The sequence below is a fragment of the Podarcis muralis genome, chromosome 17, assembly GCF_964188315.1.
Source record: "Podarcis muralis chromosome 17, rPodMur119.hap1.1, whole genome shotgun sequence".
Classification (NCBI taxonomy): Eukaryota; Metazoa; Chordata; class Lepidosauria; order Squamata; family Lacertidae; genus Podarcis; species Podarcis muralis.
Genome location: NC_135671.1, coordinates 36,661,999 through 36,689,722, shown reverse-complemented (window position 1 = coordinate 36,689,722; position 27,724 = coordinate 36,661,999). Strand labels below are relative to the sequence as shown.

Genomic DNA, 27,724 nt, shown 5'->3' with positions numbered 1-27,724 from the left:
GAGAAATCTAATATATGGTTTGACTTCCACATTACAGACGTTGCAAGCCTCCCATATGTAAATGCAGTCAGACAAAACAGCCCTTCACCTGAAATGAGCAAGGATTCATTTTCACAAAATAATTTTTATTAAATAGATTTCCATTCAGATTTCATTGAGCAAAATTTATCTGCAAACATTTCCTTTTTAAAAATTAGCGCGCACACACACACACACACACGATAGGGCAGCAAAAACCTACCCCAGAATCCTTTTCTTCCAAAAGGCTGAAAAATTGCAATACACAAGTATTTACACGTACAATTACGTCTGATTGCTGGGCAGGCCCAGAATTCAAACATCCTTTGGGCAGCTGAGAGGACTTTGAACTCCGAAATCTGAATTCTCTACCCAGTTGTGGCTCTAGACAAGAGGGAAACTCTTTAACAGGCACACATACACACACCTGTAGAACCAGGTTAACTCTTTCTCAGCCAGTGACCAAGCCTGGCTGCCTGAGGTTCAGCGGTAGCAAATTAGCACCACCTCCCCATCGCAGAGGGGGAGGAGAGAAGAGAAGAGGTTTTAAGTCTCTCAGCCGCTGCTGTTGCAAACTGTGGCCCGAGGGCTTGCTGGGCTTTGCAGTTCTTCAGGCTGAAGTAGAGGGTCAAGCTTCAGCCAGGAGTGCAACAGCACTTGTTCCAGCGTTGGCCGTTCAGAAGGTTCCAGAGATAAGCACCATCGGATTAGATCTTGGCAGTCTGGGAAAGTAGAAGAGCCAACATTACAAGGATATACAGGAGCCTTGGCTTGCAAAGGCATTCCGCCACCCTGCGCCAGTTAGGCCTTTGTACACTATAATCTGAATTTGAGATTGCAGGGATTCAATCCTAAGTGAAGGGTTTACCAATTTGAGAAACTGAGAATGAAATTCCTTGTTTAAAAGGTACACATACACAGCAAAGTCACTAGTCCTTAAGGCTGTGGATACGTAGAAATGGGGTATAAACTTTTAAAAGGTAAAGGGACCCCTGGCAATTAGGTCCAGTCGTGGCCGACTCTGGGGTTGCAGCGCTCATCTCGCTCTATAGGCTGAGGGAGCCGGCATACAGCTTCCGGGTCATGTGGCCAGCATGACTAAGCCGCTTCTGGCGAACCAGAGCAGTACACGGAAACGCCTCTTACCTTCCCGCCGGAGCGGTGCCTATTTATCTACTTGTACTTCGTGCTTTCAAACTGCTAGGTTGGCAGGAGCTGGGACCGAGCAACGGGAGCTCACCCCGTAACGGGGATTCAAACCACGACCTTCGTGACCGACTCTGGGGTTGTGGCGCTCATCTCGCTTTATTAGCCGAGGGAGCCGGCGTACAGCTTCCGGGTCATGTGGCCAGCATGACTAAGCCGCTTCTGGCGAACCAGAGCAGCGCACGGAAACGCCTCTTACCTTCCCGCCGGAGCGGTGCCTATTTATCTACTTGTACTTCGTGCTTTCAAACTGCTAGGTTGGCAGGAGCTGGGACCGAGCAACGGGAGCTCACCCCGTAACGGGGATTCAAACCACGACCTTCGTGACCGACTCTGGGGTTGTGGCGCTCATCTCGCTTTATTAGCCGAGGGAGCCGGCGTACAGCTTCCGGGTCATGTGGCCAGCATGACTAAGCCACTTCTGGCGAACCAGAGCAGCGCACGGAAACGCTGTTTACCTTCCCGCCGGAGTGGTACCTATTTATCTACTTGCACTTTGATGTGCTTTTGAACTGCTAGGTTGGCAGGAGCTGGGACCGAGCAACGGGAGCTCACCCCGTCGTGGGGATTCGAACTGCCAACCTTCTGATTGGCAAGTCCTAGGCTCTGTGGTTTAACCCACAGCGCCACCCGCGTCCCTATGAACTTTTAGGCACAAGGTAAAAATGAAGGAGAGATGGGGAATCTTGAACCGTTTAGGATTTTTTTTTTCTTCCTACGTGGCTTACAAGAAAATCGTATCAAGAGCCACCCAGGTCCTTCTCAAAGGGTAAATGGCCCTGAGGTCGAGAGACCGGATCAGCACAAGTAGGGGAAATGTAAGAACCATTTCAAATTCAACTCCTTATTGGGTTTATAACTAGATCTCCTCAGTTTGCAGACACACTCACCAGCAGAGACAGGGGTGCGGAACTCCACAGTTGCACCCAGAATCTCCTCGTCCCGTTCAAAGGGGATATCGCCACACACCATGTCATAGAGCAGGATCCCCAATGACCAGACCGTGGCTGGCAGGGCATGGTACTGCTGTGATTCCACCCACTCTGGTGGGCTGTACACACGGGTACCTAGGATGGTGAGAGAAGCCAACAGGTTACCAATCGTTCCAAGCCTAAGATACATTCATTTTTTTTAAAAAAACAAAAAACTCCTCTAAGTATTGCATTTAAAACAAAATATAGACCATTTCTATAGAAATTAAAGCAGAAAAAAATAGAGTGTGTTAAAAAATAAAATAAACCCAGCAATGCTGAAAGAACCACAAGCGATCTAGTAACAAATAATCATAACCAGATTCTGAAAGACAATCTTGGCAATAATTTTGCCTAGTGAGCTTTGGCTGAACAAGACAGTCTTTGTCGGTTTCCTGAAACTCACCAGATTTAGCAAGACTGGCATTTCTAAGCCATAAAAACAGTGCCATGATTGAGAAGTCCCTGTTTTAGACAGGGTGGGCTGTAAGGTGGACCCTTACAGAAGGCCTACTGAGCAGATCTTCATACAGGAGCTGGCTTTGTGGGTTTCTTAAACCTCCAATTACTGGGACTTCAAATAACTCATAACGAATAAATAAACATAGGCTACACCTCAAAGCAAGCTCAGAAGTTTGAGACCCTGTCTTCTAGACTAGGATCCCAACCATCTCCAAGGGGATGAAAGTACCCTGGGAAGTAGAACTGAGAAGTAAATCCCCCTGTTTTGATATGGGCTCTCAGCAGTTGCAGCTCCCAGCTTTCCACTGCCAGAGCCCTTAGGTCTCACTTCCCCTCCAAGGTGGAAAAACGTTCCAATGCCTTGACACTCACCATCAAACTCTGTGTAGGCAGACTCCCTCAGCAAAGCCCCAGAACCAAAGTCAATCAGCTTGAGGTTGCCGGTGCGCAAATCCACCAGGATGTTCTCGTCCTTGATGTCCCGATGCACCACCCCCTTTTCGTGGCAGTGGCGAGCGGCTTCCACCACCTGGCGGAAGAACTGGCGGCAGAGTTTCTCAGGGAGGGGGCCCTGCTCAGTCACATAGTCAAAGAGATCCTGGCAGTTCTCAGGCCTCTCCAGGATGAGGAAAAAGCCTTCGGGGCCTTCATACCAGTCCAGGAGGCGAATCACGCCCCGGTGGCCAGATCCTGAGCACACAAGCTTCATCAGCGCCACTTCCAGAGGCACCACCGCCCCGTTAGGCTGCAAAAGGAAGACAAAGAATAAACTTAGTACAAGGAGTTCAGGGGTAACTAAGGAGTCAACAGAATGTTGCTTCGGTACGGAAGGTGAACGCTTTTCGAACAAACTCACCAGCTCTGCCCAGTGTGAAACTTTATTCCTGGCAACATGCTTGATTGCAACCTATGGGAGAAAGCACAAGAGAGATGAGAGCCTAAATTACACCGCTTTTAAACCCCCTCCACCCACAGAGACTGAAGCAGGATCGGAGCCAGACTTTCAATAGATCAGGACTGCAGAATTTCTCTTTTAGCAACATTCCCCGAACCTGGCGAACTGCCTGGGTGGAATTCAACGCAACACTAAGGAGATTGTCTTAGCGCAGGCATTTCTGCTGACCCAACAGAATTATATTCCCTCCCCCCCCCATGTTTTGGGGATACCCCATACACCAGGGGTCGGCAAGGTTTACCTCGCCTGTGGAAATCACTCTGTGGGCCTGAGCACGCGCACCCGCAATTTCCCGCGCCGCGGAAGCGAGTCCCTGTGCCATGCTGCACTGGTTTAGCCAGGCAAGCGGGCAGCTTGGTTTGGGGGCCGGTTAAATGACCCCCATGGGCTGCTTGTGGCCCATGGGCCTTAGGTTGCCGACCCCTGCCATGCGCTGTTGCAAGCTCACACTTGTGTGAAGTGCCCCTTCCAGCAGCCATTCCCATCACAAAGCCTCACCTGCAGTCCATCAGCAATCCTGTGTCCAGCGTAGACCATCCCAAAGCCGCCTTTGCCCAGCAAGCTGCCTTGCTTATACAGAGCTTCAAAGGAATCTTTGTCTTTACCTAGAGAGAAAAGAGTAGACGACAAAGTTACTGGGGCTGGATTCACATTGGGACGTTGCTGTTTCACCATGACAGTACCATGCTAGGCTTCTGTTCATTCTTGTTCCAACCAATGTTCCAGATCCAGCAACAGTTCTGATGGCTCCTACAGTGGCATTGCCAGGGCAAGATCAGGCGTCCCCAACCTGCGGCCCTCCAGGTGTTTTGGCCTACAACTCCCATGATCCCTAGCTAACAGCACCACTGGTCAGGGATGATGGGAATTTTAGTTCAAAACATCTGGAGGGGCGAAGGTTGAGGATGCCTGCTTTAGATCCTCACTTCTCATGCTTTAAACCCAGGACAACTCAGTAAATGACAAAGCCGCCCAGAGCCTTGCATGTGACTCACAGGAAGGACAGCTGCTCTCCTGCCCATCAGAGACCGGCTTCCCCAGCCTGGCAGCTGGTGCAACTGGACTTCCTGGTTAACTGCCTCTCAGCCCAGCTTTAATACAAACAAGAAGTGGGAGGAAAGAGAGAGCGAGAGCTGCAGGCTAAGATCCTTGGGTGTGTTGTGGCCAACTCTTTTTTTATGAATGGAGGTTCCTTGCCTTGAAGTCAATGGGCAAAGTTTTCTCCAGGAAGGAGATGCATGCAGTAATGGAGGAAGGCTGTCCCTGGCACATTTTGCTTGCTGCAAAATTATTATAGGAACAGTTTGCCAGAAGAGCCTGATGGACGAGGTCAGTGGCAAATTAACTCCAGCATCTTGCTGTCAAGGTGGCCAGCCAGGTGATTGCAGAAGCATGAAAGCAGGAGTTGAGCTCCGCCTGCAGTTTGCAGCGCTTGGAATTCAAGAGGAGATGGAGGAAGCTTCCCATTACAAAGGGCTTAAAAGGCACAAGAGTCCCTTCAGGAAGCAAAGAATTAGCAACTCAAACTAGGTCACATTCAGCTGCGCTTCTTTCGCTTGAGGCAAAAGCCCATCCCGCAGATAGCATGAGAAAGGAGTTCGTTTGTTAGGCAGATGGGGCAAGGTGAGAATCCAGGATGTTTGCCTGATGATTCACCAATGGGAGGTAAAGGTTAGGAGGTTGTTTCTGGGAAATCCTCTGTTTTTGAATGAGTTATCAAGGGAGGAGATATCCCTCCAGGGGATGGAAGGGGGGGAGGCGTGTCTGAACCAGGGGAAAAGAAAAAGCAGTAGGCAATTTGGAAAAAGAGAGTTTCCATCTAGCTGGAGATAATGCGACCTCTTTGCTGAACTCATGCTCCGCTCGCATGTGTTTGTAAATAAAGGAAGCATGACAAGGATGCCGCACATCTCATCTAACAGGAATCCAAACCAGCCACGGCTGCATACCGCGGAGTTTCTCACTGGAGTGGGAGAGCAGGGATGCTTAACGAGTTTGTGAACTGACTCGCCCTTTCTCGCGCGCACTTTATTCGGTGGGGGGCAGCAGAGAGTCGCCCTCGCCGCTTCCAGGCATATCGCCTCCCAGGCTGCTTCTCCCACCTTCCCTCTGCGTCGCCTGCCCGCTTTCCTTGTGTTGTGTGCACCAGGTTAGGGGGCACGCGAGGTAACCAGACGCCACGGGAATAGGGGGTCCCTCTGCCTAAGACCATGGTGCAAAAGAAGGATCCTTGGGTTTTCCCAAGGAGAAAGGGAGGCAGAAAAGGGGCGCATCTGTAGAACATCACTTCATTTCTCCCCTCCCAGAACTCCCATTTATTATAGAGATCATTATGTTGTAAATTGGAAGGGGCCTCGCGGGGTCATCTAGTCCAACCCCCTGCAAGTGCAGGAATATTTTGCCCAACACGGGGCTCGAACTCGCAACATTAAGAGTCTCGTGCTCTCCCAACCGAGCTATTCCAGGCTTTAAGGCATTGCACACCCCTGTTTCCCCATTTCCCAAACCCCAGAGTTGTCTTAGGCGCACCCCTAACCCCAAGGTCAGGTGGACAGCAACTGGGGGAAAGGGCTTCCGAGGTGGCGCCCACCTTTCCAAGAAACCGGCAGCCCTGTCGGAAAAGGGCGTCGAGAGGAATGAAGAAAGGAGGAGGAAGTGAGAGGGAGACGGATGAAGAACCAGGGCGATCTGCAGCAGAGAAAGAAAGCAGGTCTCCGCTACTACCGAAGCTTTCTGCAAAGGAACCCAACAGGGCAAAGGGACAGAAGAGAAAAATGCAGAGAGATGCGCCCTATCCTGCAGCCACGAGCGAGAAGGCGCATCTTGCAGAGTTTCTCCTTTTCCTCCGCCTTACACCCACTGCGGGCGACCAAGTTTAGGATGGGAATGGAGAGGTCAGGGAGATTATTATTAATTACCACCAACCACTGCTCTGGCTCTGCTCCTGCGCCTTTGGAAGCGTCCCAGCACCCAAAACTTTAGCAGGGGGAGGGTGCAAGAAAGAAAAGTTGGATAGGATCCCGTGCGTTGAAAAAGCGCAGGAACTCTTCACGCATTAAGTTTTGGGGAGCACACGGACAGGGAGATGAGAGACAATGTGGTGTGGCGGTTAGAGTGCTGCACTAGGCTCTGGGAGACCGGGGTTCAAACCCCGAGACACGGTCACTAAACTCGCTGGGTGGCCTTGGGTCACTGCCTCAGCGTAACGGACGTACTTCGCAGAGTTGTTGCGGGGATAGCAAGCAGGAGTGGCGCCGAAATTTGTGAGTGCCCAGCTCCTTAATGGGGAATTTTGGGGATGCTCGGCCACCCAGGGAGTTGACACTTAGGGTAGCAAGTATGGGGAGAAGTTATGTACCCCGCTTTGAGCAGCTTGCAGGAAAGGCGGGATATCAATGTAATGAATGAATAAATAAACACACACACATATAAAACTAGTGCACCCACGCGAGGCACATGCTTGCCGCGTTCAGATACATTTACATTTCAACAGCCCAGGACTGAAATAAAAGTTCCTGGTACTTTATTTATGGCAACTGCTTTGCAGAAGTACTGGGTACTCCATTTACAATAGGTTTGGCAACGTTATATATGTGTGTGTGTACACACACACACACACACACACACACACACACACACACACACACAGCATTTGTGGGGAAACCCAGCAAGATGGGCGGGGTATAAATAATAAATTATTATTATAGTATGTCTCTGAACACGACAAGCCGGTGCCTCGTATGTGCGCCCTAGGTAAGCCGGGTCTGGGGGGCAAGCAGCTAGTCCTCATCGAGCAAATCCGCGCCTCCAAACCCGACCCCACTCGAAGAGGCGCGCGAGCCTTGGAGGAAACCTCCACCAGCGGGGGAGACGGGCGCGCACGCCTTACCTGCGGAACTCCAAGCGACTTCGCTCCGCTCCGGGACCATCGTCCCCAGCAGGGCTGCCTCGTCCGCGATCTCGAGCCCGGACCGATGCCCGCAGAGGCGCAGGCGGCTCAAGCGCGGCTCAGGCGGGCGCCCCGGCGCTGCATAGCTGCTCCAAGTGCTGAGCGCGCTTCTCCAGTTCCGTTCCGAAGCCGACCAGCCGAGAACTCCTTTCTGCGCTTTTACGCACCCGGCCTTTCAAGCGGCTCGGCTTATTTGCATCTCTCGCCGCGGCGGCCAATGAAAGGTCTCCCTTTGGCCCTCTATGCAAATGAGCCGACGCAACTGGAAGGGCGGGAAGCGGAGGGCGGAGCCGGGCTGGGCTTTTCCTTTCCACGCGCGACCGGGAAAGATCAACTTGAGCCGCTTGGACGTGGCGAGGATCCAAGGAGGCGCGTGTGCCCGGCAGCCTTGACCCTCCTCTTGGCCTTGAAGTGGGTTGGCTCCCACCCAAAGCACCTGTGCGCTCACGGAATGGGAGCCCAGGAGGGCTTTAGGCTTTTTCAGTTTTTTCATAAAATTTATATCCTGCTTGATTGCTTAAAAAAAACCCCCAAAAACCCTTAAAGCAGTTTGCATTGTGCTGCCTTGGGGGAAAATCTGCTTTGCTTTCTTCTTCTAGGAACCCCAAGATTTCCACCCAGAGCAGATGCCGAAGGCACACAGTTGGGATTAAAAAGCAAAGTGCCTCTGAGCATATGCTGAGTCTAGGAATTGGGTTTCCTTTCCTTTCGCGGACCAAAAGGGCCACAACAGGTTGGCTCATTTTGGGGCAGGGGAGTTATTTTGTTCTTCCTAATGTTAAACAACTGGGAGTCAGAAATCCTTCCTGATCCACTGTTGGTCATCCAGAGGTTTACCAGTAGATCCGTCTCCTTGCTTTCATTTCCTGCTCTGTAGATATAACGCTTTGTGTCCTTGGTTAGAGCGTGGTGCTGACAACATCAAAGTTGCAGGTTCGATCCCCATAAGGGACAGCTGCATATTCCTGCATTGCAGGGGGTTGGACTAGATGACCCTCAGGGTCCCTTCCTGTGATTCTATGTGAAATGCACTAAAAATTTATTTGGAAGTAAGGTAAAGGTAAAGGACCCCTGGACAGTTAAGTCCAGTCAAAGACGGCTATGGGGTGCGATGCTCATCTTGCTTTCAGGCCGAGGGAGCCGGCGTTTGTCCACAGACAGCTTTCTGGGTCATGTGGCCAGCATGACTAAACTGCTTCTGGAGCAACGGAACATCATGACAGAAACCAGAGCGCACAGAAACACCATTTACCTTCCCACCGCAGCGGTACCTATTTATCTACTTACATTGGTGTGCTTTCAAACTGCTAGGTTGGCAGGAGCTGGGACAGAGCAACAGGAGCTCACCCCGTAGTGAGGATTTGAACTGCCGACCTTCTGATCAGCAAGCCCAAGAGGGCTGGTGGTTCAGACCACAGCACCACCCACTCCTACTTGGAAGTAAACCGCCCTGGGACTTAATTCAAAATAAATATACCTAAGAGATGACTGCATATTTAAATACACTGAACTCCACATTAAACACAGTGGTGTTTGCTTCTAAGTAAACTTGCATAGAATCATGCTGCACTGATGATTTGGGAACAATTTCCGCATAGCTGACTTCTCAATTAGACCTTGTTGATCACAAGGTCTGAGCTTTAGTGGGTCTGAGGTCAATGGCTGCAAAGGACTATATATAACCAAGTTAGAGTAGATCTACTGAAATTAATGAATCTATAAAGGTAAAGGGACCCCTGACCGTTCGGTCCAGTTGCAGACGACTCTGGGCTTGCGGCTCTCATCTTAGTTTACTGGCCAAGGGAGCCGGCATACAGCTTCTGAGTCACGTGGCCAGCATGACTAAGCCGCTTCTGGCGAACCAGAGCAGCGCACGGAAACGCCGTTTACCTTCCTGCCAGAGCGGTACCTATTTATCTACTTGCACTTTGATGTGCTTTCAAACTGCTAGGTTGGCAGGAGCAGGGACTGAGCAACAGGAGCTCACCCCATTGCGGGGATTCGAACTGCCGACCTTCTGATCTGTAAGCCCTAGGCTCTGTGGTTTAGACCACAGCGCCACCCGGGTCCTGCTGGTACACTCTATAGGTGTACAGTGGACACTCAGGTTGTGAACATGATCCATGCGGGATGCATGTTCGCAACCCACAGCAGTGCATCTGCGCACGCGCGGGTTGCGATTCTGCGCATGCACGACGGCAGAAACCCGGAAGTAACCCGTTCCGGTACTTCTGGGTTTTGGCGGGTCCATAACCCGAAGAAACGTAACCTGAAGCGTCTGTAACCCGAGGTATGACTGTACTCTAAATAGGACTAACCCTGGATACAACCCTAAACCATTTTAAACAAATCATATTTTTCTCCCCTCTCCTTAAAAAAGTATGAATGAATTAGGGGGCAATGGTTGCCAGTGTGGTGCCTCCAAATGTTGCTAGACTACAACTCCCATCATCCCTCACCATTGGTCAAGCTGGCTGGGGCTGATCAGAGTTGGAGCCCAGCAACATCTGGGGTGTGCCATATTGGCTACCCCCGAATTAGGATACATAAATACTCCGCGCTGCCCCCGTCTCTTTTGTCATTTTAAAACTGTGCATTTTGCACTACAGCTTGATGCATATTTACCTGGGATTGACTTCCATGGACATCAGCGGAACTTCTTCCCTATGGGAGAGGACTGTTGTCCTCATATGCTGCTTGTGGGCTTCTTGGGGCATTTGACTGGGCACACTGGGAAAGAGGATTAGATAGGATTTTGGTCTGTTCCCACCGAGCTCTTAAAGAGCAAAGGCAGATTGCAGGTGTTTTGCACCACATCAAATACAACAGAAGACAAAATCCATCACAGTCCAGTAGGAGATGAGAATTTTGTCTGCAAAAGTTTGGTGTCTGCTGATTTCTTAAGAAAGGTGTGCTGGGAAACTGGACAACAGTTTCTCTGTGAAAACTCCAGCATTTAATAGTGTATTTAATTTCAAGTTAGATCTGATTGTTTATTATTATTATTATTATTATTATTATTATTATTATTATTATTACTACTACTACTACTACTATTGAAGACTTTCAGCTTGACGCATCCAGAAATATGTAATACTCGGACAAAGAACAGGATGGGGCAGAAGCAGCAGAGTGATGGACAAATGAATAACCAAGTTCACAGCTGCCTTGGGTTGTCAAGATGACTCAGGAGCAAAAAGGCTGTTGATGCTTTTGGTTAAAAATATAACAAAACCAAAATGGTTCTAGTAAAGGAGAATCTGTTGCCTGTCTGAAGTCCCATCATCACTGGTTCCAGGTTAAGCTGGCCTGGGTGGATGGGGTTTGAATTTGAAGGTTCCCGCTAGTTGTCCTACAGTAGACCAGATTTAACAGTTCAAAATGTGCAATGCAAGCCTACATGTTTACCCAAACCAGTCTCACTGTGTTCAATGGGGCTTTCTAAAGGGTATGTAAGTGCATAAAAGTGCAATCCCAACGCTATCTACTCAGAAGTAAGTCCCACTGAATACACTGGGCTGTACTACCAGGTAAACTGAGTAAGGATTACAGCCTTAATATCTAAAGAAAAGGGTGTGGGAGACTTAGGGCTGTATCTAATGCTAGTCCTACTCACTGAAATCCAAGCAAACAATAAGGGATGCTAGAAGAGAATTTGTGGAGCTCATCTCCCTCTTCTGATCATTCCATGTGCAAACATTTCTGAAGTATTTGTATTCTCCCAATGCCCCCATTGACCAAGGACACTGCCTGTCTTTCTGTCAGTTTTCTGCTTGTTTGGACTTTTGAAGGAAATTTGAGGAGTTTCTTTTAATAATAATAATAATAATAATAATAAATTTTATTTATATCCCGCCCTCCCCAGCCGAAGCCGGGCTCAGGGCGGCTAACAACAATAAAACAGTACAAAAGTACCGCATAACCAACACTCTAAAATCATTCATTATAAAATTAATTAATTCAAGGCACTGGCAACCATTGGGCCAGAGCTCCGCGAAGATTGCCAAGGGAGGGAATGAGGCTGTGCCCTGGCCAAAGGCCTGGTGGAACAGCTCTGTCTTGCAGGCCCTGCGGAAAGATGTCAAGTCCCGCAGGGCCCTGGTCTCTTGGGACAGAGTGTTCCACTGTTGTTCATATTTCTACTTCTGCTACAGATACAATTCTTTAAGGTTTCAGGGTTGTAAAAAAGGTAAAGGGACCCCTGACCATCAGGTCCAGTCGTGGCCGACTCTGGGGTTGTGGCTCTCATCTCGCTTTACTGGCCGAGGGAGACGGCATACAGCTTCCGGGTCACGTGGCCAGCATGACTAAGCCGCTTCTGGCGAACCAGAGCAGCGCACGGAAACGCCGTTTACTGTCCCGCCGGAGTGGTACCTATTGATCTACTTGCACTCTGACGTGCTTTCGAACTGCTAGGTTGGCAGGGTTGTACCCAATGCTAATTACACTTAGAGTAGACCCATTGAGATCAATGAACCCAAGTCATGTTCATTAAAAACATAAGGAGAGGCTTGTAGGATCAGACCAGAAGCGCACCTAGTGCAACATCCTGTTTTCCGTTTTCACTATGCACTGTGTGAAGAAGGACTTTGTTTTCTCTGTCCTGAATCTTCCAACATTTAGCTTCAATTGATGTCCACGAGTTCTAGGGCAATGAGGGAGAAAAACTTTATCCACTTTTTGTATGCTATAAATAATTTTACACACTTCTAGCATGTCTCCTCCTACTCACCTTTTTTTTTTAAAACTAACAAGTCCCAAATGCTGCAACATTTCCTCATAGAAATGTCACACAAACCCCTTTTGGTTGCCATTTTCTGGACCTTTTCCAACTCCACAATATCCTGTTTGATGTGAGGCAACCAGAACTGTACACATAGTTCCAAATGAAGAGTTGTATAACAGCACTGTGACATCAGCAGCTTTCTTTTCAATTCACTTCCTAATTATTCCTAGCATAGATTTGTCTTTTTCAGAGCTGCTGCACACGGGGTTGACATCTTCATCGAGCTCAAGGTCTCGTTTCTGGTCAGTCACCAAGTTCAAATCCCATGAGTGTATACATGAAATTAATAATTTTTGCCCCAACACCCACCCACTACTTTGCACTGAATTGCATTTGCCATTTTATGGCTTGTTCACTCAGTTTAGAAAGGTCCTCTTGCAGCTTGTCACAATCTCTTTTTGTTTAATTGACCCCGAACGGTTTAGTATCAGCAGCAAACTTGGCCACCACGCTGCTCACCCCTAAACCTAGTTCGTTTATGAACAGATTGAAAAGCACAGGTCCCCATATACTGACCCTTGTGGGGCTCCACTTTCTACATCCCTCCTCGAGGACAGCAGTCCTCCTCCAGGAGAGCCAGTGTGATGTAGTGGTTAAGAGCAGTGGACTCATAATATGGTGAACCGGGTTTGCTTCCCCGCTCCTCCACACGCAGCTGCTGGGTTACCTTGGGCTAGTCACACTTCTCTGAAGTCTCTCAGCCCCACTCACCACTTTGATATCAAATCCAAACTCCTCTTCCTCCTCCTCTTCTTCTTCTTTATTTCTACTCTGCTTCCTGTTACTTAACCATTTTCTGACCCACAAGAGGATCTCGCCACAAGAGAATTCCTTGACAGCTGAGTTTACTCTGAAGTTTTGGGTGAGGTACTTCATTGAAAGCTTCTTGAAAGTCCAGATACACTGTGTTAACTGGATTACCTCTGACACTCTCAAATAACTAATAGGTTAGTGAGACAGAACTTATCCTTGCAGAAGCCATGCTGGTTGTTTAGCAAGGCTTCTGCTTCTATATGCTCATTTTATCTGTAAAAAACATTTTCCACCAGTTTTCCCAGGACAGATGTTAAGCTAACCAGCCTGTAATTTTCCAGACAATCGTATACCCAGTTTTCTGGAAGTAAGTTCCATAGATATGCACAGAAGGGTCATGCTGTTAGCTGGGATCCAACCAAGTGCATTGAGAGTAACCAGACGTCCCCGGTTTCCAGGGACAGTCCCCAAATTTGCAAATCTGTCCCCGGGAAACGTGGCAGCGGCAGCCTCAGCAGCCTGGAAGCGCAGTTGGCTCTGGCTGGCTTCAGGAGCTGCTCGCTGCCATGGCGCCCACCATATTTCCTCTCCGGAAGTCCCCATATGATGTGTCTTGTGCGCAACCCATCATATGGGGACTTCCAGAGAGGAAAAATGGGCACCATGGCAGCGAGCAGCTCCTGAAGCCGGCCAGAGCCAACTGCGCTATCAGGCTGGCTTGGGGCTGCTGACTGCCACTGCCATCGCCACTGCTGAAGGGGAACTGGGGACGTCCAGTGGTACAGATCTCCTGCCCCCCTTGTTTTGACTGATCGGGGGAGGCTCAGGAGTTGTGGGCGGGTGTTGCCCAGTTTTTTAAAAACTGCGCATTTTTGTTTCACAGGGTGGGAAAGAAGGGCTTTGCACCTTGCCTGGCAGAGAAGCTGCGTGCCTTGCACCCCTCCTGGGCAATGGCCACCCACCTGTCACTCCTGAGCCTCCCTCGATCTGTCAAAACAAAGAGGGACATGGGCAGGAGATCTGGGAAGGCTTGGGAGTCACGGGTGGGTGGTGGGCTGTTGCCCAGTTTTTTAAAACTCTGCGCATTTATGTTTCACAGGGTGCGAAAAAAGGGCTTTGCACGTTTATACAATATGCATGTGTGCTTGGGCCCAGGGTCTTTTGCCTCACCATCCCCACTACTGACTCCCTGCTGCTACCAAAACAAAACAAAACAAAAGTGTCCCTGGATTCATTGAAAAAAATCTGGTAACCATAGAGTAACTTTTGGTAGGAACCTATTCTCATGGGACCCTACCTTATACCAAGTCAAACTGCTGGTCCATCTAACTCAGTACAGTGGCACCTCAGGTTAAATACTTAATTCATTCCGGAGGTCCGTTCTTAACCTGAAACTGTTCTTAACCTGAAGCACCACTTTAGCTAATGCAGCCTCCTGCTGCCACCGTGCTGCCGGAGCACGATTTCTGTTCTCAACCTGAAGCAAAGTTCTTAACCTGAAGCACTATTTCTGGGTTAGCTGAGTCTGTAACCTGAAGCGTATGTAACCCGAGGTACCACTGTATTGTCTCCACTGGCTGGCTGTCACTCTCCAGGGTTTCAGGCACAGGGCATTCCCATGCCTACCTGGAGATGTCAGGGGTTGAACTGGGACCTTCTACATGCAAAGCAGCTGTCCTATCACTGCGCTACAGCCCTTCCTCAGGCAATTGTTTTAGTGCAGGGTGACAATTTCAGGGATTTTGGATGTGAAAATGAGGGCCTTGTGGACAAAAAGGAGTGTCCCCGTTCTCACCTGTGTGGTGTTGGAGGACAAAATTTAAGAAATTATATTGAGGCACCAGCTGTATTACAGCGTAAGATCTCATGGACTATTTATCTGGAAGAGCCCATTCATAATGGCAGCAAGAGCGATAGTTGAAGGGGTGGTTGCTATAAGAAGGAGATACAGTGGTACCTCGGGTTAAATACTTAATTCGTTCTGGAGGTCCGTACTTAACCTGAAACTGTTCTTAACCTGAAGCACCATTTTAGCTAATGGGGCCTCCTGCAGCCGCCACGCTGCCGGAGCACGATTTCTGTTCTCATCCTGAAGCAAAGTTCTTAACCTGAAGCACTATTTCTGGGTTAGAGGAGTCTGTAACCTGAAGTGTATGTAACCTGAAGCATATGTAACCTGAGGTACCACTGTACTGGGATTCAGTTAGGACTTGTGAGGAATTTGATGCATGAGACATTAGTCACCGGAGGAGCTAATCTGCTAATCTGAGCAAGGCACGTTTCAAAAGCAAATGCTAAAGTGTACTCAGTGCGTGTGTTCACTAAGGGCTGGAAACTTGTGCATCTGGTTTGGCCACTTGCATGCCTCGGCTGCACAGGAATGTCATCCCATTCCAAAGGATCCAGTCAGACTGGCTTTGAATCGGGACGGGACCAACGCAAAGTACTGGTGGATTCCTTTCCATGCCTTTTCCTCATGCCTTCTGTCTCCACCCCAAGAAGCTGAGGTCAATGTTAACCTTTGGGACTCAATGCCATGGGAACCGTTTGTCCAGCAAATGTCAAAGAGCAGGAGGCTAGAATGGCAAATCTCTCCCCTTCTGCTTCTTTTGAAAGGAAATGTAGGCACGGTATATCTCTTAGCTGAGATTTCACAGGCCTGACCCAGACTCCTGTTCCCGTGGTTTCACAATGAGGGATTTCCTCCTATTTCTTCCTAACATTTTCAATCTTCACCATGAGCCTGTAGGCATGGCTCCAGCTTCCCTTCCAACCATTTTATCTATTACTCTTTTTGCCTGTTCATATAGTAGAGCAAGTCTTTAGTCTTCCGCCCAGTTTATCAACATAACCTGAATCTAGATGTTATCCCAAAGCTACCATGTTTTCATGGAACTGAATTGGCCTATGGCTGCAGTTTTGTGCAGACAGTGGGAAGACACAGCTCACACATTAGAGCAAGGGCACATAACCCTTTTCAGCCCAGGGGTCAAACTCCCTTCTGGGTTCTGCATGCAGAGCAAGAAATGTACCGGTAACTTTATCTTTGCAAGGTCTGCTGAATTCTATTCACACTCATGAGCCCCTCTGTCCTCCATTACAACAAGCGAAAGGCATGATCAGACACATTTGTAAGACACGTTTCAGCCAGGTGAGGAAGGTGCGAAGGTGAGCTGCTGAGGCATGTGGCCCGGGCCAGAAAGAGAGGGAGGCTTGAAGGTGCACATTTGGCCATGGGCCTGCAGTTCCCCAGCTCTGCATTACGGATATGGACCCTAGGCTTTGGTTCAACATTCCCAGGCTGTCAGGTCTTGATTCAATGAACTAGTCCCATCTGTGGAAACCTGTGCTAAGGCTACCACTAGTACAGTAGGGCTTCCCCCTTTACCACCCCCATTGGCTCTGGAGGGGGTTCAGGAGAACCCCCATGACAGCATCCAGGGGAAGGAGGGCAGATCATTCCACCAGGCAAGCGGAAACGCTTGCACTGATGGAATAATCTGCTTAGCACTATGTTGAATTCCTTTGCTTTTTAAAGAACTAAAAATATGAAATTCCACATCAAGGTAATTCTAATTCTGCACACACCAAAAGATGGATTCTGCAGTCTGTATATATTATAGAAATTATTAATGGCAGAGGGATAAGGAGCTGTAAAGAGTAGGGCACCAACCCTACATCATTATCTGGGACAGAGCAACTGCATTAGGTTGCATTAAACCAGGGGTGGGAAACCCGTGGCCCTCTGGAAGTGGCTGGACTACAACACCCAGCAGCTCCAAGCAGCAGTCAGTGGTGAAGGATTCTGGGAACTGTAGTTCAACAATATATTGGGGGTGTGTGTTCAAATTTCCCATCCCTGCATTGAGCAGAGCAGCAGCCCAAGGGAGGAAGCCTGCCCGAGGGAGCAGATTAATGGTGTATTCAAGGGCAACAAATTTAAAGTTAAAATAACTGTGCTCAGCACCATCTTGCCTGTGAGTTGGAAGAGACCACAAGGGTCATCTAGTCCAACCCCCTGAAATGCAGGAATCTCCAGCGTGGGAATTGAACCTACAACCCTAAGAGTCTCATGCTCTACAGATGGTGCTATTCAATCTCCAAAGACCTGCTTCTTGCCTTGCAACCTGGCCTGGGGCCCTGACTCTCCAGCTACAAAAGCTGAGGCAGCTGAACAGAGTCTTGGGCTAGGTTATTGTTTAGGGGTTTTGTTGTTGCTGTTATTTATATTATTTTATATTAGTTTTATGATGATTTACATGGAAATTGCTCGATTTGGTTGTGTGCTTTTTTGTTTTAATTCTTCTCTTTGACTACTTTTGTATCTCATGTTCTAAGCCACCTTGAGCATGGTTTTAACTATGGCCGATTTGCAGCTGATTGACCAAGACCCTGCCAGCTGATAATCCTTCTTTATCATAGCTGTACCATTGTGGAAGCCTGATTTAATGCAGCAGAATGAAGTGGTAAAATCTTAATAGACTGTACCACCACTTCAAGGGGAGAGGGTTGCCATTTTTGATTGCTTCCTGCAAGTAAAGCAACTAACACCCTGGGAGAAAGGTTCTATCCCAGTATACTTCCCGCTATACTGGTTTACAAAGCTCCCCCCCCCCTTAAATCACAGGAAAGCATTCCAATAATTGACAACTGAAGGTCACGTCACCTTATTCTACTCCATGTGTGGACCAGGTCTAGTACATATCCTTAGCTTGTTCCAGCTCATATCTTACGGCAGGAAAAAACGTTTGTAGCTGCTTTCTGCCTGCTCACTTACCTAAAACAGGATAAGCCTTGACTCTTCTCCTGACCAAACTTGGGTCTGCTCCCTTAGGCTTAGCCAACAGCACTTCCCCTATTCCGATGGCTGCACAAAGCACTTGCAAAAGCTCATTTAGCCATGGTTTGAGTAGCTATTTCAATTCAGGGAAGCAGGCTGCAATTGCTTACCAACTATTTCCCTCTGCCCAAATGGCAGCAAATATGAGGGCTGGTTATCAGCGGGTTGGTGACTGCTCCTGCAGGGTTGCTGTTACATGGTGCCAATGTAGCAACAATAGATAAGCTGGCACTGGCAATTACTTAAGGCATGGTGCCTGGCTACTCTTCCGCTTTCTAGAAAGCTGGTCTGTGATGTGTAAGATATGAAAGCTGGTCTGTGATGTGTAAGCAATGAAACAATTAGTATAAAATAAAGGTTTTTCTCGGAATAGTCCCTGCTACCTGTTAGCCAGTCACAGTTGTACGGAGACACATATACATCTCTTTGGATTGGAAATGCAATCAAATGCCCATTCCTGGCTGCCACGTGGCGCTTAAAAACCTGTTCTTCCCTACTGGTTGTGGGGAACCAACTGTAATGATGGGTCACTGACCCTTTCGGAGTCTTTCCAGAAGAAGAGCAGTAGATGGTGCATTAGGGATGAGAGGGCAAGTGAGGAATGAAGTCCAGCTCAAAAGAACAGATCAACCGGAGATATTGTGCTTATTTGTTCAACTGGTCTTTCCCCCCGTCTAATACAAAAGCTCAACTCTAACATAGGAGACATAGCTTCACTGGATGACTGTTGTCTAAAACAGCCTTCAGTCATGGAACCCACCAGGCTCCTGAGAATCTCAGATTCCTTTTTTAAAATTAAGTTGCCAAAATGGAGATCCTGAAAGGTAAAAAGGGTGAATATAACATGGGGGCGGGGAGATAAAGGAACTCCCTCCTTCGATCTCCTTCACAGCGCTCTACGTTTTCCAGCAAGTCTGACTATTACAGGCCTTGCCGTCCCTTATGAGGCCTGGCTAAAGAAATGGTTACCAGTTAAGTAGCTTGTGTGTGTGTGTGTGTGTGTCCTCCGCGCATTGCAGTGTACTGCAAATCTATTTGATTACTTTACTCGATCAAACAAGGCAATATTTACATGATTTATTCTGCTTATAACGATCTCGCAGAATTTGGCATTTCTGGTCAAGGAATTTTAATATCTAATTGGCAGTAAACCAGCACATGGAGTGGGACCAAGGGCACATCCAGGTGTGGCCCATGTGCACCGTTCAGTTCGAAGAAGCTGATAACCAGTGGCTCCAACTCTTGTGGGGGAATCATGGGAGCTGAGCATAAAGGGATCCCTGGAGAAGCAAGGAAAGGCGACCCTTGGAAGGGTTTTGTAGGAACAAGAAAGCACATCGGAGGAAGAGGCTTGGATATTTTGCTTTGTTTTCATACTTCAAGTACATCCTCCCCTGTTCTTGCTTCATTTTCTCATTCTGCACAGGGAAGTTAAGCACCTCTCTCACAGGTGAAACACAAAGGTATTTTTTTTGGGGGGGGGAGAGAAGTAGAGCATAGATCAATACTTTATTTCAGGCACCAAATACCACTTTGAAACCTGTCTTCCTAAAGCAGTAGACTACCTACCCACTTCCCTCCCACCCCTTTTCAAAGCTGCCACTCTGCAGCCTCAGAAAGCAATGCCAAGGGGGAAGGACCTTTAGCAAATCCCAGCCCTTCATGAATTTTGGACACAACACGAAGCTGCAGGAGTAGTTCAGTGCACTGGTGCTGTGCCCCTTGCATGAATGGGGAAGGCAGAAAGAGTTTGTTCACACCCAGGATTCGGGAATAAAAAATAAATGGCCACATTAGGTGGATGGTATAACCACAGCAGTAATTAGGAAGACACCACACTCGGAAGAGGCGAGATCTTTCTTTTCTAGGAGTTAATTGACCTTCAGGCCAGCCTGCCAACAGTCTAGGGTCCTCGTGGGACAGGTTCCCCTGCCATTTGCATGGGTCCCAACTGTGGGGTTCAAGGTCTACTTTCATCACAGGACAACCTGGGACCTTCCCAACATTGCAGAGTTGTCGCCTACAGCTTCTGAGCTTGTGCCAGAGTCCATTTTGTTACCAACACCTCCTTTCCACGATGCAGCTAAAGGCCTGGCCCATTCCTAGGAAGTGCTGACATGGAATGACAAGTGGTGTGTTCTCCACCCCCCCCGTCCCTCCTCCCCCGCTGCTAGGCACAGGGAGAATAGAAGAGTCAGCAGCGGGAGAGGCCAAGAAAGCCAACAAGCAGAGCGTCAGGGAGACCACATGGCTGGGCAAAAAAGTCGGGAGCCTGTGGTGCGCTCCCAGATGTCAGGGGCCACACGTGAACAAACAGGGACTGACACCCAAGTGGGAAAGAGAAGAGAGGCTGCCACGTGGAGCAAGAAAAAGCAGCCACGGAGGTGGTCCTCCTGTAGATGACCACAGCTGTTCCTCAGAGATGAAGGCGGAGTGATTTCAAACGGTTGCAGGTTTAGGGACCCACTCCACTGAAGACCCTTCCGTTAGAAGCCAGGATACTAGTGTTAAAAGGAGGCAGGTGAAAGAACCGTTAACACACTGCTTAGCCCCCCCAACCCCCTTCATGCTTGAACATTATTATATCCCCAGCTCCCAAGGGTGAGGGAACCTGGTGGGCCCTGCAGTCACACTCTGCTTCCAAAGAAGCAGCTGAGCTTCTCCCCGCTCTCCAAAACCCAACCGGAAGAGTCCACCTTCCCACCACCCTATAAGCAAACTGCAACCCTCCCATTCAAAAGTGGGGAGGTCTCACTTAGGATTGGATCATATATATAGATATATTCAATAATGAAGGAAGGGCTGATGAAGGGGGAAGCCCAGCATGCCCCAGTTTGTGCGTGTTCCAGCTCCTTGCAGAGGAGGTCCAGTCCTTCTCTCGCTTCTCCCCCAAGCACATTGGAGGTTGGATGCCAAGAGCCAAAAAATGACGGGGCAAAAGGGCAGCCGAAGGAGCTTTGATCAGCAGCAGCAGAGGAGGGGGAGGGGTCCCAGGTATTATCATCCTTCCTGCCAAAACATGCACCTAAGGGGTGTCAGGCGAACACAGGAGATGCAAACGAGTTATCAACTTTTGTCTGAGCCACTGTCTCTGTGCAGGGCACTCTTCTTCATGCTTTCCAAGTACTCCTGTTGTGACACCGCCAGCACCGAAGCCAAGATCTCGTCGTCATCCCAGTCGCTCAAGCCTGGCAGAAGACAAAGGGGTAGAAGCGGTCACAGGTGGAGTCATGGATCACTCGGCTCCTGCCACTAGCCGTTCTCCCACCACCTCTCACACACAGCCAACCATGCGCAGTCGACTGCATCATAGTTCCATGTCCACCCCATCCTTTGCCACCACAGCCGCTGATGCTCCAGACTGGATGCTTTCACCTTAATGGCCACAATAAGACTCCACAAGGAGTGGCGAAATAATACTTCATTTCAATGCTCCAAGCATTCCTGTTTCAGAGTTAGCAGTTTTCAGTTTCTGGCACTCAACCTAGTTCATCTGAAAGCTCTCACCCCTTTTCATTTTTGTAAATCAAAATCTGAATTTTACACAATTTTGGAATTGCAATTTTTGTTTTGTTTTGTTTTTGCTGTACTCACAGGGCTCTATTATCCATGATTCTTTTTACAGCACTTATTTTCCTCCTCCCCACCCACCCTACTGCCCACCATTTCCATAGCATGAAGTCAGGGAAGAATTAGGTGGGAAGACCACAAACGGAGGTACGTGATCTCAGTGGCGTAGCGTGGGGGGTGCAGGGGGGGCTGGCTGCACCGGGCGCATCATTGGGGGGGGGCTCGCACTCGCAGCTCTCTGCCCCTACCTGGCTCACTCAGGGTTAGGGGGCACAAATTACTTGCCTTGCCCCGGGTGCTGACAACCCACGCTACGCCACTGCGTGATCTCCTCCTCCCAAAGAAACCAGCTGACTCTCAAGAGATTGTGCAAGGGCCAGGGAAAATGTGAGAGCTAGTTGCAGTATCTCGTGAAAATCCTGGTAGCTTTGCCCTGAGTCTTAGGCAATTTTCAGGACAAAAAAAAATCCTTCCAGTAGCACCTTAAAGACCAACTAAGTTAGTTCTTGGTATTAGTTGGTCTTTAAGGTGCTACTGGAAGGAATTTTTTTTGTTTTGACTATGGCAGACCAACACGGCTACCTATCTGTAGCTGCAATTTTCAGGGTTTTACTTTTTGAAATATGGCAACCCTGCTGAAAACATCAAAATGAAAACAGATCTGAGGTGTGTTTCCAGCAGCCCAGAAATCCTCACTTAAAATAACTACTCAAGCTGACTCCTCTTGTGTCATCTTCCCACAAGGCCTGGCATTTTTAGATTTGCTCAAGCTTAGAACAATGAATTTTGACCTGTCTCCTCTCCATATACACACTAAGCAGTTATATATATATTGTGAAAAGCAGCCACTGAATGCAGGGTTCTGTACTGGAAAACTGAAGTCGTCTTCAGCTACAGCATCAGAATGCCTGGAAAGAAAATAAGGTTCTGAATGGCTAAAGAGCCACCTCCCCTTAACGCCTGAATGCTTGGCTCAAGGGAGGGCACTTACCAAATGCTGTTGGTGACATCTGCTGCATTATTGCCCGACACTCCAGGGCTGGATACAACGATACTAAGGGAGGGGTTGCTCGGCCGCCGCCTGCAGAAAGCTGGCTGCTTGTACCTGCAGATTGATGGTAGAATTATTTGCATGTAAAGGGGATGTTCATCTCCTAAGGGTCAATTCTCAACACACTCTCCAACAATGCCCTGCCCCCTGGTATTCCTTTAAAGGCAATTTAAACTTAACAAGTTTGCAGGTGTTTTCCTGTGATGGATAAAAGATTCTGAACCCTGACATGTATATTAGTCTGACCATATTCTGGCATAATTTACCTATTCTCAGGTTGCCCCTTGATAGAAACCAGAGTACAGTGGTGCCTCGGGTTAAGTACTTAATTCGTTCCGGAGGTCCATTCTTAACCTGAAACTGTTCTTAACCTGAAGCACTACTTTAGCTAATGGGGCCTCCTGCTGCTGCCGCGCCGCCAGGGCACGATTTCTGTTCTCATCCTGAAGCAAAGTTCTTAACCTGAAGCACTATTTCTGGGTTAGCGGAGTGTGTAACCTGAAGCGTATGTAGCCTGAAGTGTATGTAACCCAAGGTACCACTGTATATATTGTGGGATGGCCAAAATCTCAGTGTTTTTTATTTTATTTATGTTTTTGTGTGTTTTTTTTATTTAAAAAAATTATCTCTCTATCAAACTTTTTTGTATACAGCTGTATAGTAAAAATACCAGTGACTTACAATTATTAGCCTAATGAATATTAGACAGACATATGCACACACAGAGCCAAAAGATGAAGAAATCCACAGGCAGAACCTCCTGCATTCTTTATTGGTAACTATCCTGCCCCCTTTTTAGGGCTGTGTGGATTCTGTCTGGCATAGTAGACATCAATTCAACACCCTGCAACTCTCTGCAATAAAATGATCCAGGGAGTCACCCGAGGCAGAGGGAAAGGTCATTATCCTGCACTAGTGAGTCCTCTAAGTGACTGTGCCAGCCACTCTTTGGCCTCCTTTAGGCCTGAGAATAGAGGGGCCTGTGTGAGGACTCAAATCCCTCTCTGCTGTGAGAGAAATAGTAATCCAGAATTGCTAGTCATCATGATGGAGGGCTACTAACCCCTTGGCTCTGCTGGCCTCACCACTTTTCTGTTCTAATAAACCACCTCCCCATACCTTAAAGGTAAAGGTAAAGGTACCCCTGCCCGTACGGGCCAGTCTTGACAGACTCTAGGGTTGTGCGCCCATCTCACTCAAGAGGCCGGGGGCCAGCGCTGTCCGCAGACACTTCCGGGTCACGTGGCCAGCGTGACATCGCTGCTCTGGCGAGCCAGAGCCGCACACGGAAACGCCGTTTACCTTCCCGCCAGTAAGCGGTCCCTATTTATCTACTTGCACCCGGGAGTGCTTTCGAACTGCTAGGTTGGCAGGCGCTGGGACCGAACAACGGGAGCGCACCCCGCCGCGGGGATTCGAACCGCCAACCTTTCGATCGGCAAGTCCTAGGCACTGAGGCTTTTACCCACAGCGCCACCCGCGTCCCCATACCTTAAGATCTTCCAAATCCAAAACTGACAGGAGGTGCAATCTGTGGATGCATGAATGGGGAATCCCTCCCATTCTCCTGTGGCACCTCAGCAGTAAAACAGCCTTTCCAGGTAGGCCTATCTGACTTTCCAAGTTCACTACTAAGTGAAAACTTCCCTCTGCCTCTGGGATATTTAATTCTGTTGTGTTTAGATTACTTTAAGGATTTTCACTTCCAACCCTGCAGGCTCATTTATGGCTTCCAACCCATTTACAGCTAGATCTTATTGGTTGGAGAAACACTTTATGCCTGGCTTCTGCTGGATAGGACTGTTATGTATTTTTATTTTACTTACTTCATTTATTTTAAGGGTTGTTTTTAAACACTGTCAGTGTGAACTTCCTCAAGCAATGCAACTGGAAAGGTGCTCCATTTTTTTTAAAAAAAAATTAAGGTAAGGAAAGCTAAATATCTTGTCCTTTCCCTCATTCCCCACTTTGGCTGCTGGATAGCTAATCTCCCCTCTCTCCTATCCCTTCAAAATGGCAGTGAGGAAGCAGCTGTGGAGAAATATACCACAGTAGTGCATTATGGCAACTGCACCACAGCCCTTCTGCTCCCCCTTCTAGACTTACAAAGGAGATGCAGCTTCTACAGGACCACAGTGATTTGAAGCAGAACAGCACTATGAAGACTGGATCAAAACAGAACAGCACTATGGTGTCTACAGGTGTGGTGGAAGTGGCAAACTGCATGACAACCAGAAGGAGCTCAGAGAGACCTATGTGCCTTGCAGGTGTTTCGTGTGCAAGAAGAATGTGCCTGACACCTGGGGAAAAACACGTTTGATCTGCACATATCCCAAGCCACAACCAAGCTTGTCTCCCTGTGATGTAGTGGCCACCTCACCCAGCCCCTGCCATAGCTTAAGCCCTCTTGCTCCCCACCCGGAGGAGTCATTCCGCTCCCTGCTCTGACGCATGGGGCACTTACCAGGAGCACACGGCGAGGGGGGCTTTGTAAGTGCTAGAGCTGCGGTGCTCCCAGGGGAAGGTGGCTTGGCAGCATTCAGCTCATTGTGCAAGTCGGGGTGTTCTGGGGAAGACGCCGAACTGCGCTGGCGTGGAGAGCGGCCGCTCCATTCTTCCAAACCGCTGGCTGCAGCCGCCGTGGCGGAGCTGCAGGTAGCACTGGCTTTGCAGGGCTGTGGAGAAGGGAAAAGGCAGAGATGCTATTCAGGGCCAACAATCTTGTTGCTCAGTTTCCCTGAGCCAGGCCAGCATTCCAGCCAGTCTCAACAGAAGGGGAGACTCACTTCCCCACCTCTAGTGATCCCCAAGATGCCCCCAAACCCTCATTTCCCCTTCACACGTGGAGGAAATAAACCAAACCTGTCTGGCCTGCTTTTCCTGGTCACGCAGCCACTGCAAATAAGACTCCCTGGCAACCTGCTCCTCAATGGCCTCGTTGGTTGCTTCCCAGTCAGTTGCTCGCTTCTTATCTTCTAACATTTGCTGCTCAATCCATGACTCCTCGGATGTCTTGATTGCGTTTTTCATCAAGGACTGCTCCGCATACTACAGAGAGTGGAGGGAGTTCAGCAAGCCCACTGGAGTCCCAGGCTCAAACCCGCTGCCCAAGTTTGGTTGCATGTTTTAAACAGCAAAAGGAGATAAGCCCTCTCCGTCATGAAAACAACCACAGGGGCAACTGTACTTTAGCACAGTGCTAAGCAAGCCTCCTGCCAGCGCAAGGATTTCCGCTTGCACAGCAGGACTCCCTTCGCCCTTCCCCATTTCTTTTAGGAGGCACCCCCAAGCCTGCCAAGCAGATATGGGAAAGGTGTGGGATACACGCAGGGGAGAAATCCTTGGGCTGACAGGATGTGCTATGTGGATTCTGCCCACAATTGAAATAAAGAAATCTGGGTGTGAGTGGGAGGAAGGTTGTCTTGGAAGAGCACATATCTATTCAATTTTCCCCTAGTAGATAAAGGAAAGGATGAGATTAATTCATCTTAAATGCAGCTGGACAAGCTTTGTCAGATCTGGGGGAGGAAACAGGTGATAGTCTCCTAGCAGCCAGCAGATATCCTTCTCCAGCCTCTTTGAGGTTGGCTTGGAAGTGGCTGGGGAAGGCATCCTACAGCTACTACTCTTTACATGCTTCTTCACCCTGCTCTGCCAGAATCGCCACACGGCCACATCAGAAATGTGATGGTGATTGGCAGGCCCAGCACTCTGGACAAAATGCCCCATCCTTCAGACGGGTGGGTTGATTCAGCCCCACCTCATTCACCAGATCAAGCTGAGCAATATCTGAGGCCTGGGGGAGAGGACCTCTAGCGCCTCCATCTGCCCCATTTGCCAACAGAAAGAGCCACCTGGAGAGAAGAGCAGGAGGCGAAGCTGTGAGATGAGTGAGTGGTTGGCTGGGGGGCTGTACCTCCTGCTGCCTCCCTGCCAGCAGTGGCGCTACCACTCCCTCCCTGCACCATCATGCCTTCCCTCTTCCCACAGGTGAAGCCAGCACCCTTGCTGCCATCTCCTGCCCCTTGTGGCTAGTACCCAGCACTAGCCATGACTTGGGCACTCACTGCTGGTGGAGGCTTGCCACTTCCTGCTCCTTGACCCCAGCAGATGCAGCGGCACACTCCAGGGGTGGGTAGAGGGGTGTGCTACCGTCAGGGGTTGAGGAGCAGGAGGCAGCAAGCAGCTGGTAATGGTGGACACCCAGCTGTGCTGAGTGCTGGGAACTAGGTGCCGGTGAGGGGCAGAAGGTGTGTGTGTGTGGGGGGGCTGCACTGGGGATTTTGTCTCTAGCAGCACAATGTCCCGGGCCACTCCTGGCACCATGGAATTTATTTATTTTTTAAAATATATTTTTATTGATTTTTATATGAAATTTCCAAAAAAAATTAAATACAACATATTTTCTCATCTTATTCAGTGTTTTGGACTTCCATCAACCATATCTGAAGATTTTTCAATCTTTATCAATCTGCATTTCATTAATTTCACTATTACTTTTAACAGTCCTTCACTAATAGTTCTCTTCAAACTTTTCTCTGCAATATTTCACATAGTCCTCCTTACAAAACTTCTTGCAATCCCACTAGCGTAATCTGTTGATTACAATTGCTTTTCAAATAGTTCACATATTTACTCCAGTCCTCTGAGAATCTCTGATCCCGCAGGTTTCGAATCCTTCCTGTCATCTTGTCTAATTCTGCATAGTCCAGGCACCATGGAATTTTCAAAGGGTAGCAGCTGAAACAGTCATTGTAGTAGCAGCAGCAACAACTGGGAACTACTGACTCACTTGCCTGGTTTGGCATGCAAGGGCATTTTTAAAGCCATGCCCTACCTGCTCTACACCTGGCACCAAACATAACACCAGGGGTGTGGCAGGTAAAAGAGGGCTTGCAGGCAGCACCAACCAGCACAGCCCTGTGCAAAGCCCCATGCCCAACACATAATATTATTCTATTATGTATTATTTTTTGCTTGTTCTCAGTAGCGTTGGAGCCCAGTTATTAGGCAGAAAGGCAGGATATAAATACATGCTGGTCCCACTTTCTGAACACAATGCATTCCCAGGAAATCGTTCGTTAGGCGAGCATTTAAATTATTTCCTATGGGAATATTTCAAATTCATGATTTGTCCAATCTCCCTCCATGGTTTCTTCCTGA

The 27,724-nt window shown here is 48.7% G+C and overlaps 2 protein-coding genes across 3 annotated transcripts in view; both read right to left on the bottom strand.

The window, feature by feature from the left end:
• Positions 1-104: 104 nt before the first annotated feature.
• PIM2 (Pim-2 proto-oncogene, serine/threonine kinase) lies at positions 105-7,714 on the bottom strand. The gene is made up of 6 exons (XM_028712864.2): positions 7,502-7,714; positions 4,111-4,217; positions 3,514-3,564; positions 3,030-3,402; positions 2,115-2,291; positions 105-740 (listed from the first exon to the last, which is right to left on the bottom strand). The coding sequence occupies exons 1-6, from the start codon at positions 7,539-7,541 to the stop codon at positions 574-576; spliced, it is 915 nt and encodes a 304-aa protein (XP_028568697.2). The 5' UTR covers positions 7,542-7,714; the 3' UTR covers positions 105-573.
• Positions 7,715-19,002: 11,288 nt separating this feature from the next.
• Positions 19,003-27,724, bottom strand: part of OTUD5 (OTU deubiquitinase 5) — a 48,762-nt gene continuing 40,040 nt past the window's right edge. For both annotated transcript variants that reach the window (XM_077921702.1, XM_028711427.2), the window contains exons 6-9: positions 25,424-25,609; positions 25,026-25,236; positions 22,502-22,615; positions 19,003-21,128 (exon numbers count right to left, since the gene is read on the bottom strand). In XM_077921702.1, coding sequence (XP_077777828.1) covers positions 21,007-21,128; positions 22,502-22,615; positions 25,026-25,236; positions 25,424-25,609 — 633 coding nt within the window. In that variant the 3' untranslated portion in view covers positions 19,003-21,006. The remainder of the gene's footprint in view (positions 21,129-22,501; positions 22,616-25,025; positions 25,237-25,423; positions 25,610-27,724) is intronic.

Coding starts and splice junctions, on each gene's coding strand:
- PIM2 (XM_028712864.2), bottom strand. CDS start 7,541: ATGGTCCCGGAGCGGAGCGAAGTCGCTTGGAGTTCCGCAG. Junction 2,292..3,029: donor TGCCTACACAGAGTTTGATG/GTGAGTGTCAAG, acceptor TCACCATCCTAG/GTACCCGTGTGTACAGCCCA. Junction 741..2,114: donor CCGCACCCCTGTCTCTGCTG/GTGAGTGTGTCT, acceptor CTACTTTCCCAG/ACTGCCAAGATCTAATCCGA.